The 15,397-nt window shown below is 40.5% G+C and overlaps 1 protein-coding gene across 9 annotated transcripts in view; it reads left to right on the top strand.

Moving 5' to 3' along the window:
- The window catches only part of LOC117523680 (LIM domain-binding protein 1-A-like), a 41,175-nt gene extending 26,015 nt beyond the window's left edge, over positions 1-15,160 (top strand). For 5 of the 9 annotated variants that reach the window (XM_034185263.1, XM_034185261.1, XM_034185260.1 and 2 more), the window contains 10 exons: positions 2,162-2,264; positions 4,067-4,111; positions 6,767-6,842; positions 10,519-10,621; positions 10,771-10,943; positions 11,068-11,190; positions 11,280-11,357; positions 11,486-11,609; positions 11,842-11,990; positions 12,992-13,757. In XM_034185263.1, coding sequence (XP_034041154.1) covers positions 2,162-2,264; positions 4,067-4,111; positions 6,767-6,842; positions 10,519-10,621; positions 10,771-10,943; positions 11,068-11,190; positions 11,280-11,357; positions 11,486-11,609; positions 11,842-11,990; positions 12,992-13,216 — 1,199 coding nt within the window. In that variant the 3' untranslated portion in view covers positions 13,217-13,757. Of the gene's footprint in view, positions 1-2,161; positions 2,265-4,066; positions 4,112-6,766; positions 6,843-10,518; positions 10,622-10,770; positions 10,944-11,067; positions 11,191-11,279; positions 11,358-11,485; positions 11,610-11,841; positions 11,991-12,991; positions 13,758-13,896 lie in introns of those variants that run through there. The other 4 variants (XM_034185265.1, XM_034185264.1, XM_034185259.1 and 1 more) reach the window with 4 other exon arrangements.
- The last annotated feature ends 237 nt before the right edge of the window (positions 15,161-15,397 follow it).

The following is a 15,397-nucleotide window of genomic DNA, read 5'->3' as shown; positions in this document are numbered from 1 at the left end:
CTTGTGCACTGGATATAAACAGAAATGGTATGGCTGTATAATGGAATGGAGCTTTCATGGGTCTGGGTTTATAGATTCATTGTAAAAGCCTTGTTTAATGAGACTGAATAACGTCTTGGGCATATAACTGATGTTGGTGTCAGGCTAGATCCATAGCGTAGAAGTAAAGGTGCCCTGACACTTGCACAGCTTTGATCCGCGCACTTGCACACACATCGTTGTGACGATCCCACCCACTGTGTACCCAGCTGGACGCCGTGCTTTGTTCCACTGGCTGCCACGCATTGTGCGCTGGATGCTGTGTATATAAAATAATTATTTCATAGCGGATTAATAATTTTCTCTTGGAGTTGGCTGTTGTAAATGCCTATAATCGCTTCCAGAATCACAGAGAGCTGTTCCAGCTGCAGGTTTTCTTTCTCGCGCGTGCGCGCTTCAGGTGAAGGTCGCATTTGGAAGCGTCTAAATAGGTAATTATTTGTCATGTTTATATTGTAATTGCTTGGTAAAACAGTTGCATGTACATTCATTCTTGAGAGCAGCTGTAAAAGTATGTTCATGATAGATTTAACATCACGTTATAATTGATCACATGAGCTGTGTTGTGATGTGATGCGCTGACGCAATCACTTGCACTCACACAGTGTTTTTGACTTGTTTACGTAATGCTCGTGAAGTTCATGTAATTAATGCGTGATGGAGATTTTGAACATTTCAAAATTTTCTTTGCGTACTTGTACGAATCTGTGCACAGTTTACAGCGGTTTACAGTGAGTTTGAGACGGGTTTACTCTCGTGCATGACAGTGCGTGCAAATGCGTGGATCAAAGTCATGCAAGTGTCAGGGGGCCTTAAGGCATTGAAAGGCATTCATAGCTTCTCCGTAGCCATTTTAACAATGGGGAGGAGAAATTGACCTTATACTGAATGACATAAGAAGCAGAGTTGTTAAAGCAAATGATGAACTTATTTTAGTGGCAACAGCACTGACTAGACTCTGAGGAAGGCCATGAAGGTCATAGGTCACACAAGTTGTCTCAACCCCAACTCTTGCTTTTCTCTCTTATTACTTTTTGCTTGTCTTAACATGCTTGAGATTACTGGTTATACTGGCAGAGTCAGAATTGACTTACTCAGAAGCTGTTTTTGCAGTAGCCTGGCTGACCTGTGGGGTGTTTCTCAGTCTAGCAAAGATATGAAAAGATAAAAAACCTAAAAAACAAACATAAAACCCTTGTATTTTGTTCTTTATTAGAACTGCACTAACCTCCTGAGTCCATGCTACATCACCTGTCAGTTTTAATTAGGTACATGCCCCCACTTTTGTGCTAAGCTGGCAATGACGGGGTTGAATCCAAAGTCACAATTTAACAATGTGCTGCCTTGAAACATTACAATTACACATTGAGCTCGCTTAAGAAAGGTAAACAAACACTGTAATTCCTTCAGTTTACCACACATTTTCACTTCTTGGGGAAAATTTTGACAGTCTGCAGAATTTGCAATGATGACCCCCCCCAAAAAAATGCTGCCATCAAATGCAGGTGTATTAAATGTGTTTGGTCAAATCTAATTATGTGCAACCTCTGTCTGTGCGGTAGAGCTCCATATTATTGGAGCATGAAAGCCTTACGTAGGCAGAAACGGGTTAACAACAGCCAGGGCAGGGAATTGGGGGATGGGTGGACGAGGCAATTCAAGGGGGATACAGGCAGAGGGGCATGGTTCAGATCACAGGGGTATGTATGCAGTAAGGAAAGTTCCCATCCTCTACTGGTGCTGTGAAGTAGTACGAAGAACAACATCAGACTGTCTGCCTTCCCTGATTTCATCCCCTCATTTCACTAATTGATTTCTCAGATTTCATTAGGCAAAAAAACAAAAAAAAACAAACACACAGACAAACAATAAAACAAACAAAAAAAAATCACAATAATTTGTTTTCTTGTCCATTTACCAGATTGAAGATGCATTAGATAATGAAAGCTGCAGGAAATTGTTTTGCCAGTGTGCTTTTATTTTATTTGAGTAAATCTCAACTAAATCCTCCGGCATTACTTTACTTGGATGATGCTGTGATTTGAATGAGCTAAATCTAAGTAATATAAATCTCTTTTAAATCTCTGCTCTTTTTTCTGCTCTCCTCTGTGCCTCCATGCAGGCTGTTCGTCAAAGTCATTCAAGCTGTACTCTCCTAAGGAGCCCCCCAACGGTGGCAGCTTCCCCCCCTTTCATCCAGGCGCTATGCTGGACAGAGATGTGGGGTAGGTCCAGATTATGTTGCCTAGACAGGAGAATTTACGCCTGAAGGAAAATATGTAAAACACTCACTCACTCACTCACCTTCAACCACACACACACTCACTTATCTGCAACCGCTTACTCCAATTAAAGGTCACGGGGGGGGGTGGTGGAGCCTATACAAGCAGTCAGGGTGTGAGGTACACCCTGGACAGCATGCCAGTCTGCCACAGGGCCAAATATATATATATATATATATATATATATATATATATATATATATATATATATATATATATATATATATATATATATATATATATATATATATATATATATATATATATATATCCCGCACGCACGCACGCACACCTATGGACAATTTAAAGTTTCCAATCCACCTGACTTCCATGTGTGTTGCAGACCGAACAGTCCCCCCTAAAAATCAGTCTGCCCTGCCTTCACTATGCATGCGTCATTTGCCGCGGTTCAGGAATTATCACCTTGTCTCTGCTTCAAACTGCACTCTAGTCATCATCTATCTCAGCGACAGATATCTGAAGCTTTTGTACAACAATCATTTCCACATAAATTCAACGTTATTTCATCATAAAAAACGGAAGAAGTGATCAGAGTGCCGCAGCTACACGGCCCGCTAGCTGTAAGCTGTTAGCCATCATTTCAAAGCATCACCTAATATCGCCTTGTTTCTGCTTAAAACGGCCTTGTTTCTGCTTAAAACTTTAGAATGGCTTGAGAGGTTTTACCTTGTCATCTGATGGTTAATAATCCATTTGATCACTTTGGGTGGGTCAGACGAGCTGCTAAGGTCCAAAATGATGCATGCACAGTGGAGGCAGGGTGGACCAATTTTTAGGGGGGACCGTTCGGTCTGTGACACCAGAGCACTTGGTGGGGGGGGGGGCACGGGGAGAACATGCAAACTCCACACAGAAAGGCCACAGGTGGGATTCGATCCCATGACCTTTTTGCTGTGAGGCAGCAGTGCTAACCACTAAGCCACCGTGCTGCCCTCTTTAAAACACTGAGAAGTGATTTTTTTTAGTGTTAAAGTATTTGATTTATTAAATTGTTGCCTTTTTCACCCTGTGAAAATTAAATACCTTTATCAAGCTGGAGTTGCTAAAACAAGCAACATGTATTTGTGTAATTGTATTTCCCTCATTTTCACCAGTATTATAATTCAAATTGTTAATTTTCTATATGTGAAACAGCCAAAACTGACCAGTTTTGTAGTTGACAGTTGTAGCCAACAAAAATGTGATATTAGGCTAACATAATAGTTCCTTCACCATTTGTTGACACTTTATTAATAGCATAATGTAGCATCTTTGATTGGACACCACTTCTCAGCATGCTTTGTGCTTGAGTCTCATGTGAGTTATTGTCCCAGTGTTTTGTTACATCATTAGCCTGGTTTTCAATTGTGCTTAGTTAGTATAAATTACTTTTTCAAATATTCATTCAGATTGAACAATGATTGATCGTCCATTTACACAGTTGTAGTTTTAGAGCAGTTTGTTAAATTTATTATTTTTCCTCCTCTGAAATTAACACTTGTTTCAACTGCTCACATTTTACTAATTGTTTTTCTCCTGTTTTGGAGAAATTTAAATTTTAGAGTAATGTACCATTTGTTACCTGATTAAACAGTTGCTCTTACATACAGTTTAAGGCTTCAGTTTACTAATGATTGATGTGGTTTAGTCATGACATGATGCATTTGCCAAAACTCACAAAAATGAGTTTCCTACTTTGTTGAGAAAATGCTTACTGATTTATTTCTTTGTTTTTCCTCTCTTAGGCCAACACCCATATACCCACCTTCATACATGGAACCTGGAATGGGGTAAGTACTGGTCAAATGAAGTTCATAATTTTTTTTAAAATAGTTCATATTGTGTCAGAGGAGCGTTTTCATTTGTCGTTATATATTTTATGGTTCAGGCAGAGACAAAATACTTATATCAGGTATTTCTTCAGATTTGGAGAGGTTGTTGAGGTTGTTGCATGTCTGTTGAGCCAGGAGAATTATGGAGATGCAATGTACAGTAAACAGACTTGTTACTAGCTTTACTCGCAGAGTACAGACATATGTTTGTTCTTGTGGGCCTCATCATAAACCACCAAACCATTTAGTAACTGGATGATGTTGATATTTTTCAGGTACATATTTAAGCTCTTGGGAGAGCTACAACTGACATGCTAATTACATCAGACTGTATAATTCCTCTCCCTTCTGCAGGACAAATACATAAATGAACAGAATTATTCAGAGAGCGCTATTCAGTTATTCAAAGTAAATTTGTTGTACTTGTAAAAAAACAAAACAAAAAAAAAACAGCATTGTTCACTGTACTCTGGTGAAATAATTTCCTTTAGGATAAATAAACTTGATCTTATCTTATTTAACCCATCCAAATTATAGTTAGACACAATCTAACCACTAGGCACAGTAGGCAGCCACAGTCCGGTGCTCGGGGACAAACTCCAGATGTAGAGACGCTGCCTTCATCAAAGGCAGAGAAAGGAGCAGACCCTAAATAAGCATGTTTTGATTGTGGACTGAAATTGGAGTGCCCAGAGGAAACCCATGCAGACACGGGGAGAACATGCAAACTCTACACAGAAAGGGCAGGAAGCGACCCTACGACCTTCTTGTTGTGAGGCACCAGTGCTAACCACTAATCCACCTTGCTGCCAAAATACATCTCTCTCCCTGTCAGGGAATCAAACCCCAGTCTTCCGCGTGACAGGTGGTGAGACTGTCCACTATGCTAACAAGGAGTATGCACCAAGTTGAGTGACTGCTTTCAGGTCGGTTCAACATCTATACTCAACCAAAATACAAATGCAGCACTTTTGTTTTCGTTCCCATTTTTCCTGTGCATTGATGTAAAAAGTCTATGATTTCTTGTGTGCACACAAAAGACTTGTTTCTCTCAAATTTTGTTCACAAATTTGTGAAGATCTGTTACTTATGACTTCACTTTCCTAGTAGGTGGACATATCAAGATACTGGTTAAACAGCATGATTATTGCACATGTACCTTGGATTGACACAATTAGAGCCTGATGATATGGATTTTTTGGGACTGATAAAAGTTTTAGATACCAATATATCTGCTATTGTATACATAAAAAAATGGTTTCCTAACATTTCCTTATCAAACCCTTATGACAAATAGCTGTAATTGAGGCTTGTTGTTTTACAGTTTAAATGTAAAGTTTATTGTAAATAATTATAAATATAACTAACAACCAACCAATGTAAGTCACGCTTCTGTCACACTGCCATCCCTCGGTTTGGCAGTCACCCTGTCACATTGCTCAGCATTTGCATAAAATAGACTTCTCCTCTAATTTGGCCCACCTAGCTGGTGGCAGAGCGACCACCTGTCTCTTGTTACTGCAAAATGCCTACTCTGATTGAAAATGAATGGCACCTGGTTACTTTATCTTTGTCTCTAGTAGCTAATTTGACCAAGAGGTGATGGGGGGGGGGGGGGGTCCCAGCCATGGTTGACAGCATTGTAAACAATGCCTTCAGACTGACCTCTGCTGGACAAAGTACATAATGACATAATTTCCAACAGCCAAGGTGATTTCTGCACTGTTTATGTAGTTAAATAAAGGTTTTCATTTCGGCAAACAGTGCTAATACTGATATGTTTGTAAAAGTCTCATATTGGCTGATATTTTCAGTCGATCAATATCTCGGTTGGGCTTCAGTCACAATAAAGGGCCACTGTAAAATTTGCAGATTTACCACACAATATAATGCCACAGATGTCACAAATTTTGAGGGAGTGTGCATGCAGATAAGAGGAATGTCCACCCGAACTCTGAACTGATTGTTTATTTCGCCATCATAAACTGCCTCCGTCATTTCTGAAAATTTGGCAGTACACCCACCCAGTCTCACAAATGTAGACTATGTGTAACCATGCTATGCGAGTACTGCCACATCTGGCTTCTTAATCTCATGAAGATTTGCTCATTTAAGAGTGATTCATTTTTCTTTTGACCAAGGAATTTTTGTGCAATAATTCATTCATTCATAAACAGCTTATTCCAAGTAAGGGTGTCACCACCAAGGACTTTTTTTTTTTTTTACCAAATTTGTAAAATAAGCTTTTTGTGTGTATGTAAGTATTACATCTTTTACTCCTGCTCATGAGCAATGGCAGCAAAAACAATAGTGCAGCATTTATTTTTGTTGAATATATCTAGAAAGAGAACCACCAGCATCATGACTATCATATTCAAATGCAGGAGGTACGGTCAGGAAATGTAAAGTTATGCATGCCATATCCTGTCTTTTCAGCATTGATTTCCCCATCCCCCTCCTGAAAGACTCCAAACAAGTCTTTATGTTGTCGGAGGGAAGAACTGGCGCCAAATAATTTCATTGGGAATGCCCCTGGTTGTAAAAATTCTTTGCAGTTGGTGCCACTTTAGTGGCTTTTTAATACCAGAGTGTTAACTCAGTTTTCTGTTTCAGGAGACCTACACCATACGGGAACCAGACAGACTACAGGATATATGAGCTGAACAAAAGGCTACAGAATTGGACAGAGGTGAGCGACACTTCACAGGTTGTGCTCATTAGTGCTTCATATTCAGGGTAGTCATGATAAGTCTGCAGCACTGCATTCTACAGCTCCTCTGACATTGATTCTGTTTTTTGTTTTTTTTTAGCCTTCCAGCTGCCGCTTAATGTGTGGCTTAGCATGCTTGGGATTTTGTGGGAAATTAAGCCTGAGAACACACTGACTTAATTTACATTCAGGCACTAATGGGATAATCCGATCAACCTGCCTAAAACGTAATTGGAGTGCCAACTGTTTTTATGACTAAGAGTGTGACTGAGCAGCTGTTATTAGGTGTGGTTTTCTGAGAACATCTTTCTGGAAACGTCTCTAAAAGGGTGAAAGCCTGACTTCTACACAATGGAGGATTTTTTGATTGCACTTAAATTAAAAATAGACTGCGCTTACACAGCACGTTTTTTTTAATCTGTTTCACATACTCAGAGTTCTTTACGGTGATGCCCTGCTTTCACCCATTCGCACACCACACACACTCAACAAATCCATATCAGGGTGTTGCCACAAAAGCCGCTCAACTGCACATCATGAACAACTTGGGGTTTAGGGGTTTGAGCAATTACACCTTCGTGAGTTTCACGTCTGCCTGGAGAATTGAACCTGTAGCAATGGGTTAACATTGAAGCACAGGCATCATTTTCACACAGTTTAAAGTTTCTCATAGTTTTCACAAACTTGTACAACCCCAATTCCATTGAAGGTGGGACTTTGTGTGAAATGTAAATGAAAACAGAATACAATGATTTGCAAATACTCTTCAACCTATATTCAATTAAATACACCACAAAGACAAGATATTTAATGTTCAAACGAATAGAGTTTTTTGTTTTTGTGCAAATATTTGCTCATTTTGAAATGGATGGCTGCAACACATTTTAAAATAGCTGGGACAGTGGCAAGAAAAGACTGGGAAAGTTGATGAATGCTCAAAGAACACGTGTTTGGAACATTCCACAGATGAACAGGTTAATTGGAAACAGGTGAGTGTCATGATTGGGTATAAAAGGAGCATCTCCAAAAGGCTCAGCCGTTCACAAGCAAAGATGGGGCGAGGATCGCCACTTCGTGAACAACTGCGTGAAAAAATAGTCCAACAGTTTAAGAAAAATTTTTCTCAATGCTCAATTGCAAGGAATTTAGGGATTCCATCATCTACAGTCCATAATATAATCAGAAGATTCAGAGAATCTGGAGAACTTTCCACCTGTAAGCGGCAAGGCTGAAAGACAACATTGAATGCCCGTGACCTTCGATCCCTCAGGCGGCACTGCATTAAAAACCAGCATCATTGTGTAAAGGATCTTACCGAATGAGCTCAGGAACACTTCAGAAAACCACTGTTAGTTAACACAGTTTGTCGCTACATCTGCAAGTGCAAGTTAAAACTCTGCCATGCAAAGTGAAAGCTACATCAACAACATCCAGAAACGCCATTGCTTCTCTGGGCCTGAGCTCATTTGAAATGGACAGACGCAAAGTGTAAAAGTGTGCTGTTGTCTGATGAGTCCACTTTTCAAATTGTTTTTGGAAATCATGGACGTCGTGTCCTTCAGACAAAAGCGGAAAAAGGCCATCCAGGTTGTTTCCAGCGCAAAGTTCAAAAGCCAGCATCTGTGATGGTATGGGAGTGTGTTAGTGCCCATGGCATGGACATCTTATACATCTGTGATGGCACCATCCATGCTGAAAGGTACATCCAGGTTTTGGAGCAACACAGTGCTGCCATCCAAGCAACGTATTTTTCAGGGATGTCCCTGCTTATTTCAGCAAGACAATGCCAAGCCATATTCTGCACGTGTTACAACAGCGTGGCTTCGTAGTAAAAGAGTGCGGGTACTAGACTGGCCTGCCTGCAGTCCAGATCTGTCACCCATTGAAAATGTGTGGCGCATTATGAAACACAAAATGCGACAATGGAGACCCCGGACTGTTGAACAGCTGAAGTCGTACATCAAGCAAGAATGGGAAAGAATTCCACCTACAAAGCTTCAACAATTAGTGTCCTCAGTTCCCAAACACTTAATGAGTGTTGTTAGAAGGAAAGGTGATGTAACACAGTGGTAAACATACCACTGTCCCAGCTTTTTTGAAACGTGTTGCAGGCATCCATTTCAAAATGAGCAAATATTTGCACAAAGATAATAAAGCTTATCAGTTTGAACATTAAATGTCTTGTCTTTGTGGTGTATTCAATAGATTATAAAAGTATAAAATCATTGTATTCTGTTTTTATTTACATTTTACACAATGTCCCAACTTCATTGGAATTGGGGTTATATTTCATTGATCTGATTGTTAAAAAAAGACCAGTAGAATTGTTTTTAAAGATGGACAATTGAAGATACTGCTTGTTCTTTTGGTACAACTAGGTGTTCACATAAAGTACAATGTTTAACAGCCTCATGTCTTTTCAGCATACAGGACACTGAGTGTTTTGTTTAATTAATTAATTAAATGTTCCATTAGGTAATTTATAATGTAATAGTAAGTCTTTTTTGGCTGCTCCCTTGTTTTCACTCAGGGTCGACAAATTACGAGGTCTGTTAGAAAAGTAACGGACCTTTTTATTTTTTGCAAAAACTATATGGATTTGAATCATGTGTGATTGCATCAGCCAAGCTTGAACCTTCGTGCGCATGCGTGAGTTTTTTCATGCCTGTCGGTTGCGTCATTCACCTGTGAGCACACCTTGTGGGAGGAGTGGTCCAGCCCCCTGTTCGGATTTTCATTGTCAGGAAATTGGCTGATCGACTGCCGCTTTGCTTCATCAAAAATTTTTTCAGAAAGTGTGAGAGACAGCCAAGTGGAAACCATTTGGAAAATTCAGATGGCTTTCGGTGAAGATCTTATGGGGATCACACAGATTAAGGACAATTCCAACTGGATTAAAGACGGCCTTACTTTTCTAACAGACCTCATATATGGAGAAATGTGGTAGGGGCAGGGTTTGAACCAGGAACTTTCTACACTGATACCAAGCACACTAACCACTTGGCCACCACCCCTGCTGTAATTTATAATGTAATAATTCCTCGTATACATTTTATTATCCATCCAGCCATTTTCAATAACCGCTTACTCCAATTAAGGGTCGGGGGTGGGGGTGGGGGGGGGGCTCGTGCCTATACCAGCAGTAGTAGGGCGTGAGGCAGGGTCCATCTTGGACAGGACGCCAGTCTATTGCAGGGCTACATTTAACTAATGCAGTTTTATGCTGAACTAGAAAATAGTTAGTCCAGTAAGTCCAGTATAGACACTGAGGCTCATTGGTGCAGGTGCATCAAGCACATGAGAGTCCATGACTCCACCTGGACGGGATGCCAGTCCGATGTAGGTTATTTTCCCTAATGAGGCAGGTACCCACTTACAGCTGGGTGGGCCAAGACAATGTAGTAAACTGTCTTGTCCAAGGAGAAAGACTGGGTGTATGATATTGATTCAAACTCAGGTCTACACATGGGCAGGCCTTATCCTCTCAGCTATCTGCTCTGCTGTGTCTTGCGTCAGGTATTATTATAGTACCTTGTTATAAATATATTAATAAGCAAGTTGTGTTATGTAGAACCTCTGATAAGGATATGTGTGTGTGGTTTTTTTTTCCTTTTTTTCCCAAGATAAGAAATGCACAATTTTTTACTGCTTTCAGGATTGTGACAATCTCTGGTGGGATGCCTTCACCACAGAGTTTTTTGAAGATGATGCCATGCTCACCATCACTTTCTGTTTGGAAGATGGTCCCAAACGATACAGTAAGATGAGCTAAAAAAAAAAATCAGGGGTGGGGGACTGGTTGTCCAGGAAAATCCCAGTAGATTATCAGTTTTTGATTGTTGGTTGAACAGACATAATGAAGTGGCCAGTAATTGTATTCTTATAGTTGCACTTTTTCTGTTTGCAGCCATTGGCAGGACATTGATTCCACGATATTTCCGAAGTATTTTTGAGGGGGGTGCCACTGAGCTTTTCTACGTACTGAAGCATCCAAAGGAGTCGTTCCACAGTAACTTTGTGTCTCTCGACTGTGACCAGTGCACCATGGTTACCCAGAACGGCAAACCTATGTTCACACAGGTACTGTTGTTGTTAGATGAAGAGTGAGCTTCTTTTCTCAGAATGAAGATTTGTCTGTCTCAGCCTTGTTCCTTGTTTGCTGGTATTTTACGTTCAGACTTTTGATCTGTCACCCCTGAATAAGGTTTGTGTGGAGGGCCGATTGTACCTGGAGTTCATGTTTGATGACATGATGAGGATCAAGACGTGGCACTTCAGCATCAGACAGCACAGAGAAGTCCTCCCAAGAAGCATTTTGGCTATGCATGTAAACTTGGAAGCCTAAACATTCATATGCACATACAAGCAACGCACATGAATTAATTTGTCTCTTGCCTTTTGAATCCCATCATTCAGGATCCTCAGATGCTGGATCAGCTGGCTAAAAATATCACCCGATGTGGGCTGTCTAACTCCACACTCAACTACCTCCGTGTGAGTACATTTTTACACAGCCCCCTAAATCCTTTTCTGTTCAGTCATTGACTTAAAATCAACTACACATATAACATTTTGCTGAAACTTTCCTAGTATCATTTTGCTTTTTCTTTATTTTACCTTAGCTCTGTGTGATATTGGAGCCCATGCAAGAACTAATGTCCAGACATAAGACATACAGTTTGAGCCCCAGAGACTGCCTGAAGACCTGTCTCTTCCAGAAGTGGCAAAGGATGGTAGCACCTCCAGGTAAGACACCCATCTTAACCTGTAAACTCAAGTTATTACATTATCCTTTACATTTGTTATGCTTTATTGTCCGTGTAAATAAATCTAATTTTAGTTGCAGAGTATACCTTTCTTCTGTTCCTGGAACAGATTTTTACATGGCACAGGGCTAAAGCCAACCAGACACAATACATGTATAGATATTCCACTATTTGATAAATATTACTCATTGTCTCTCTTTCTGTGCTTGTAGCTGAACCAGCCAGACAAGCGCCAAACAAACGGCGGAAAAGGAAGGTGTCTGGTGGGAGCACTGTGAGCTCTGGTGGAGGCAGCAATAACAACAGCAACAGCAAAAAGAAGAGCCCAGCCAACAGCTTTTCTCTCTCCAGCCAGGTACCTGTAAGCATCACATCTGCTTGTCCTCTTTCTGTTACTTATGCTGAGCAAAGCACGGGAGGATAGAATAGAGGGTGGAGGGGCTGGAATCAAAGTCAGTGTGGGAAAGAAATTTTAGATAAATGCTTGCTAGCCTGATTATTTGTGCAAGCCGGAGTAGATGTAGTAGCATAAAGGTCAGAATAGAGGTGTTTCAGAAAGGTTTTGAACTGGGCTTAAAATTTATAAGGGTTATATAAAGTTATTTCTGCAATTTTGAGGATGAGCATATTTAGTTTCTAAACCCTCCAATGTGAACCGGTGATGGGCACTCCCTGGTCCTCTGGGGGGCGCAGGTTTATGGGTTTACATTAAGGAGGAAATCATGACCTCTAGCTGCACACACAGTTGTTTGAGCTTCATATTTTGTGGGGCCATGGATTATGGGTTACCTTGCTCTGATTTCCAGTGGGATAGATTTCTTTTTTCTTCCTCTAAATCCATGATATCAACCTGACTAACTACTTACACAACTGCCACTAAGCATATCACACATCCTTGCTGCCTTTGCTTACTTGGTTGTTTGGTTGACTCAACGAGACCCGAGGTGGAATGAACCCCCCATGATGCAGCACTTAAGGATCAGGGATGCCCACTGCTGACCCTTAACCCCATTTCTTTGAATACGGGCAGGAAATCGGGGCCATTTGGGCCTCTGAACTGTCAGGGCACCAGAGTAACCACACGTCTTGTGATTGGGTTTGAAATGAGAGCATGCCGATACCTCAGGATATTGATAGTTGGGATATTATTAAATATAAACAGTAATAATGCCTTTTTGTGATTTAAGCTTATTTGAAAAATCTGACACGGATTCAGTTTGTAAAAATGGATTCTAATCTGTTGATCACACATAGAGAATAGGCGAAAATTTTACAGTGAAAACGGTCCGTGCCACCAGTCGTTCCGCGCACCCCCTCTGCACGATGGGGATAATATGTACCGGCCCTTGCTGTCCCTTTTAGGACGTGATGATGGTGGGAGAGCCCACTCTGATGGGAGGGGAGTTTGGTGACGAGGACGAGCGTCTGATCACTCGGCTGGAGAACACGCAATACGATGGGGCGAATGGCCTGGAAGATGAGGACAGTTTCACCAGTTCACCTGCACTGGGTGCACACTCGCCCTGGAACAACAAGGCTCCCTCCAGTCAGGAGAGCAAGAATGACAACTCCCAGTCATCCCAGTAGAGCGCCACGGTCCCAGCCCCCCGCCCTCTCAATTTTTTTTAAAACTACTGGGATCCATTTGAGCCAACACACTAGCAGGAGGAGTAAGGGAGGGTGGCCTAAAGCACTTTGTGTTAAATTTTGAATTTATGTTTTGTAAGGAAAAAATAAATTCAAGCAAGAAGTGGGAAGGGAAAGGATTAATAGATGACAGACTGAAAGAGCTCCATGATGTCACATGAAGGACAGTTTGAAGGTTTCACCAGAATCCCACTCTTGCGCCTTCAAAAGTTGTTGCACATGCTCAGTGGTGCTCAGCTCTGGTGTGTCAGTCAGGCCTTACAGAGGCGTGGTGGGACCGGCGAGGTGGTGGCGGTGTGCAACCATGCATGTGCTCCACGGTCACCCCTCAGTGCTGTGTTTTAGCTGAAGTCGGTATGTCCTGTCATTGAGTGCTCGCCATGGCAACCATGCCAGTGGGTTCTTGTTCCAACCTCGGGTCTCTCAGGCGTGCGTTTTCTTGACAACGCACTACATTTTCTGTTGTGCTCATGCCACAGGGAAGAAATGCTTAGCTTTCATTTAACTTATTTTTTTATTTATTTATTTTTATTTTTGCAGGCTGCAGAAACTGTGTGCACTATTAGCATAAAAAATTCAACAGTCAGTTTTTTTTAAAAACTCAATTATTTGTTTTGTAGGACCTGGTTGGAACAAAAACCTGTACAGTGCCGGAGCTTGAGGACCGGAGTTGAGAACCACTACGCAAAATCCTAAACACACACTCGACCTAATGCTCACACGCTCACCTACACCTACAGCATAAAACATTGAGGTACTGGAGAAGCATGTCTGGACTAGATCACCAGACCAATTCAGAATTGTGTTTTCATTTTCTCTGTTTTAAGACTTGTTTTATTTTTAATTTTTTGTAAACACTTTCTAAAAAATAAACAACCAAGTAAACAAAAACACCCCAGAATATCCTTTGCACTGTTTTTTCCACTATTAACTCCAATCTATTTTTCTTATGAATTCACCTTGTATTTTTTTTTCTTTTTCTATTATTCCTAATGTAAGAACTGTAAACATCAGAAACCTGCAGTATATTAATGTATACATATTGCTGTTAGATCATTCTTAATGTGATGGTAAGAACTTTCATGTAAGTTTGTGCTTGATATAATGTCACCCATGTGTACCAGACATCATTTTTATGAGCTCCATAAACCTCAGCGCGAGAAAACAGGTTTGGCAGAAACGAGGGTAGTCTTTTAAAAATGGTACGACATGTCATTCAATGTGAATCCAAAGCAATGCACTGGACACCAGTGTCTCCACGTAATTTTCTACCAGCACCATATTTGGACCTGTTGTCTTGTCATTCCAGAGCTCTTTGGTTTGTCTTGAAACCTCTTTCTGAGGGTGCTCTGTTTCAAAAACAACCACAGCTTCTCAAATTTGCTACTCAAAAATATTTTAAAAACAAAGGGATTGTAAAGTAAGATAAAGACTTTTGTATAACTTGTGTTTCCCAGAAGTGTTTTTACTGGCAATTGAGGAAGCTGTAGACCAAGAAGTTACATGTAAAGATTCATTGGATATTGATTACACTGAGCTGTTTGTTTTATGAACAATTGTTTTGTTGGCTTTACTCCCCATATTTGTGTCTGTGCTTGTATATCTTTAGGTAGTAATTTCTGTAAAAGTTATTTGATGTATTCTCTTCCTAGAGCTATGAGAAACTCAATCTAATGTAAAGAGATGGAAATCCTCTTAAAGTTTTTTAAACATGATTTTTAACAGTACAATCACTGATAAAGAATTTTGCCCTCATTTTAGCAGACTGTATTTATTTTTCTATGTACTGACATTTTCTTTAGGTCCAACACATTTGTACAGTTCTCATCAAAGTATATGGAGGAGTTTGTGGGGCTGCTGTGTCAGCAGTTAATGGCATAAAAAGTCCTTCCTGTTACTTAAAAACAAACAATAAATGAGGTTACACGATCAATAAGGCCCAATAAGCATGTTAAAGCATATTTTTCAGTATACTGTTTTGTTGTTTCTTTCATCAAGATAATATACTGTATGTCGCAAGTTGATTAAAAGTTTATAAGACATAGATGCCTAAAAGAACCCTTTTTCCACACCCTCCACAGTGTTTATATCTCTGACAACACAAGTTTCTACATGCACAGG

Source organism: Thalassophryne amazonica, chromosome 13 (genome assembly GCF_902500255.1).
Source record: "Thalassophryne amazonica chromosome 13, fThaAma1.1, whole genome shotgun sequence".
Lineage (NCBI taxonomy): Eukaryota > Metazoa > Chordata > Actinopteri > Batrachoidiformes > Batrachoididae > Thalassophryne > Thalassophryne amazonica.
The sequence above is the reverse complement of the archived record's forward strand: the minus strand, read 5'-3'. Positions and strand labels throughout refer to the sequence as shown.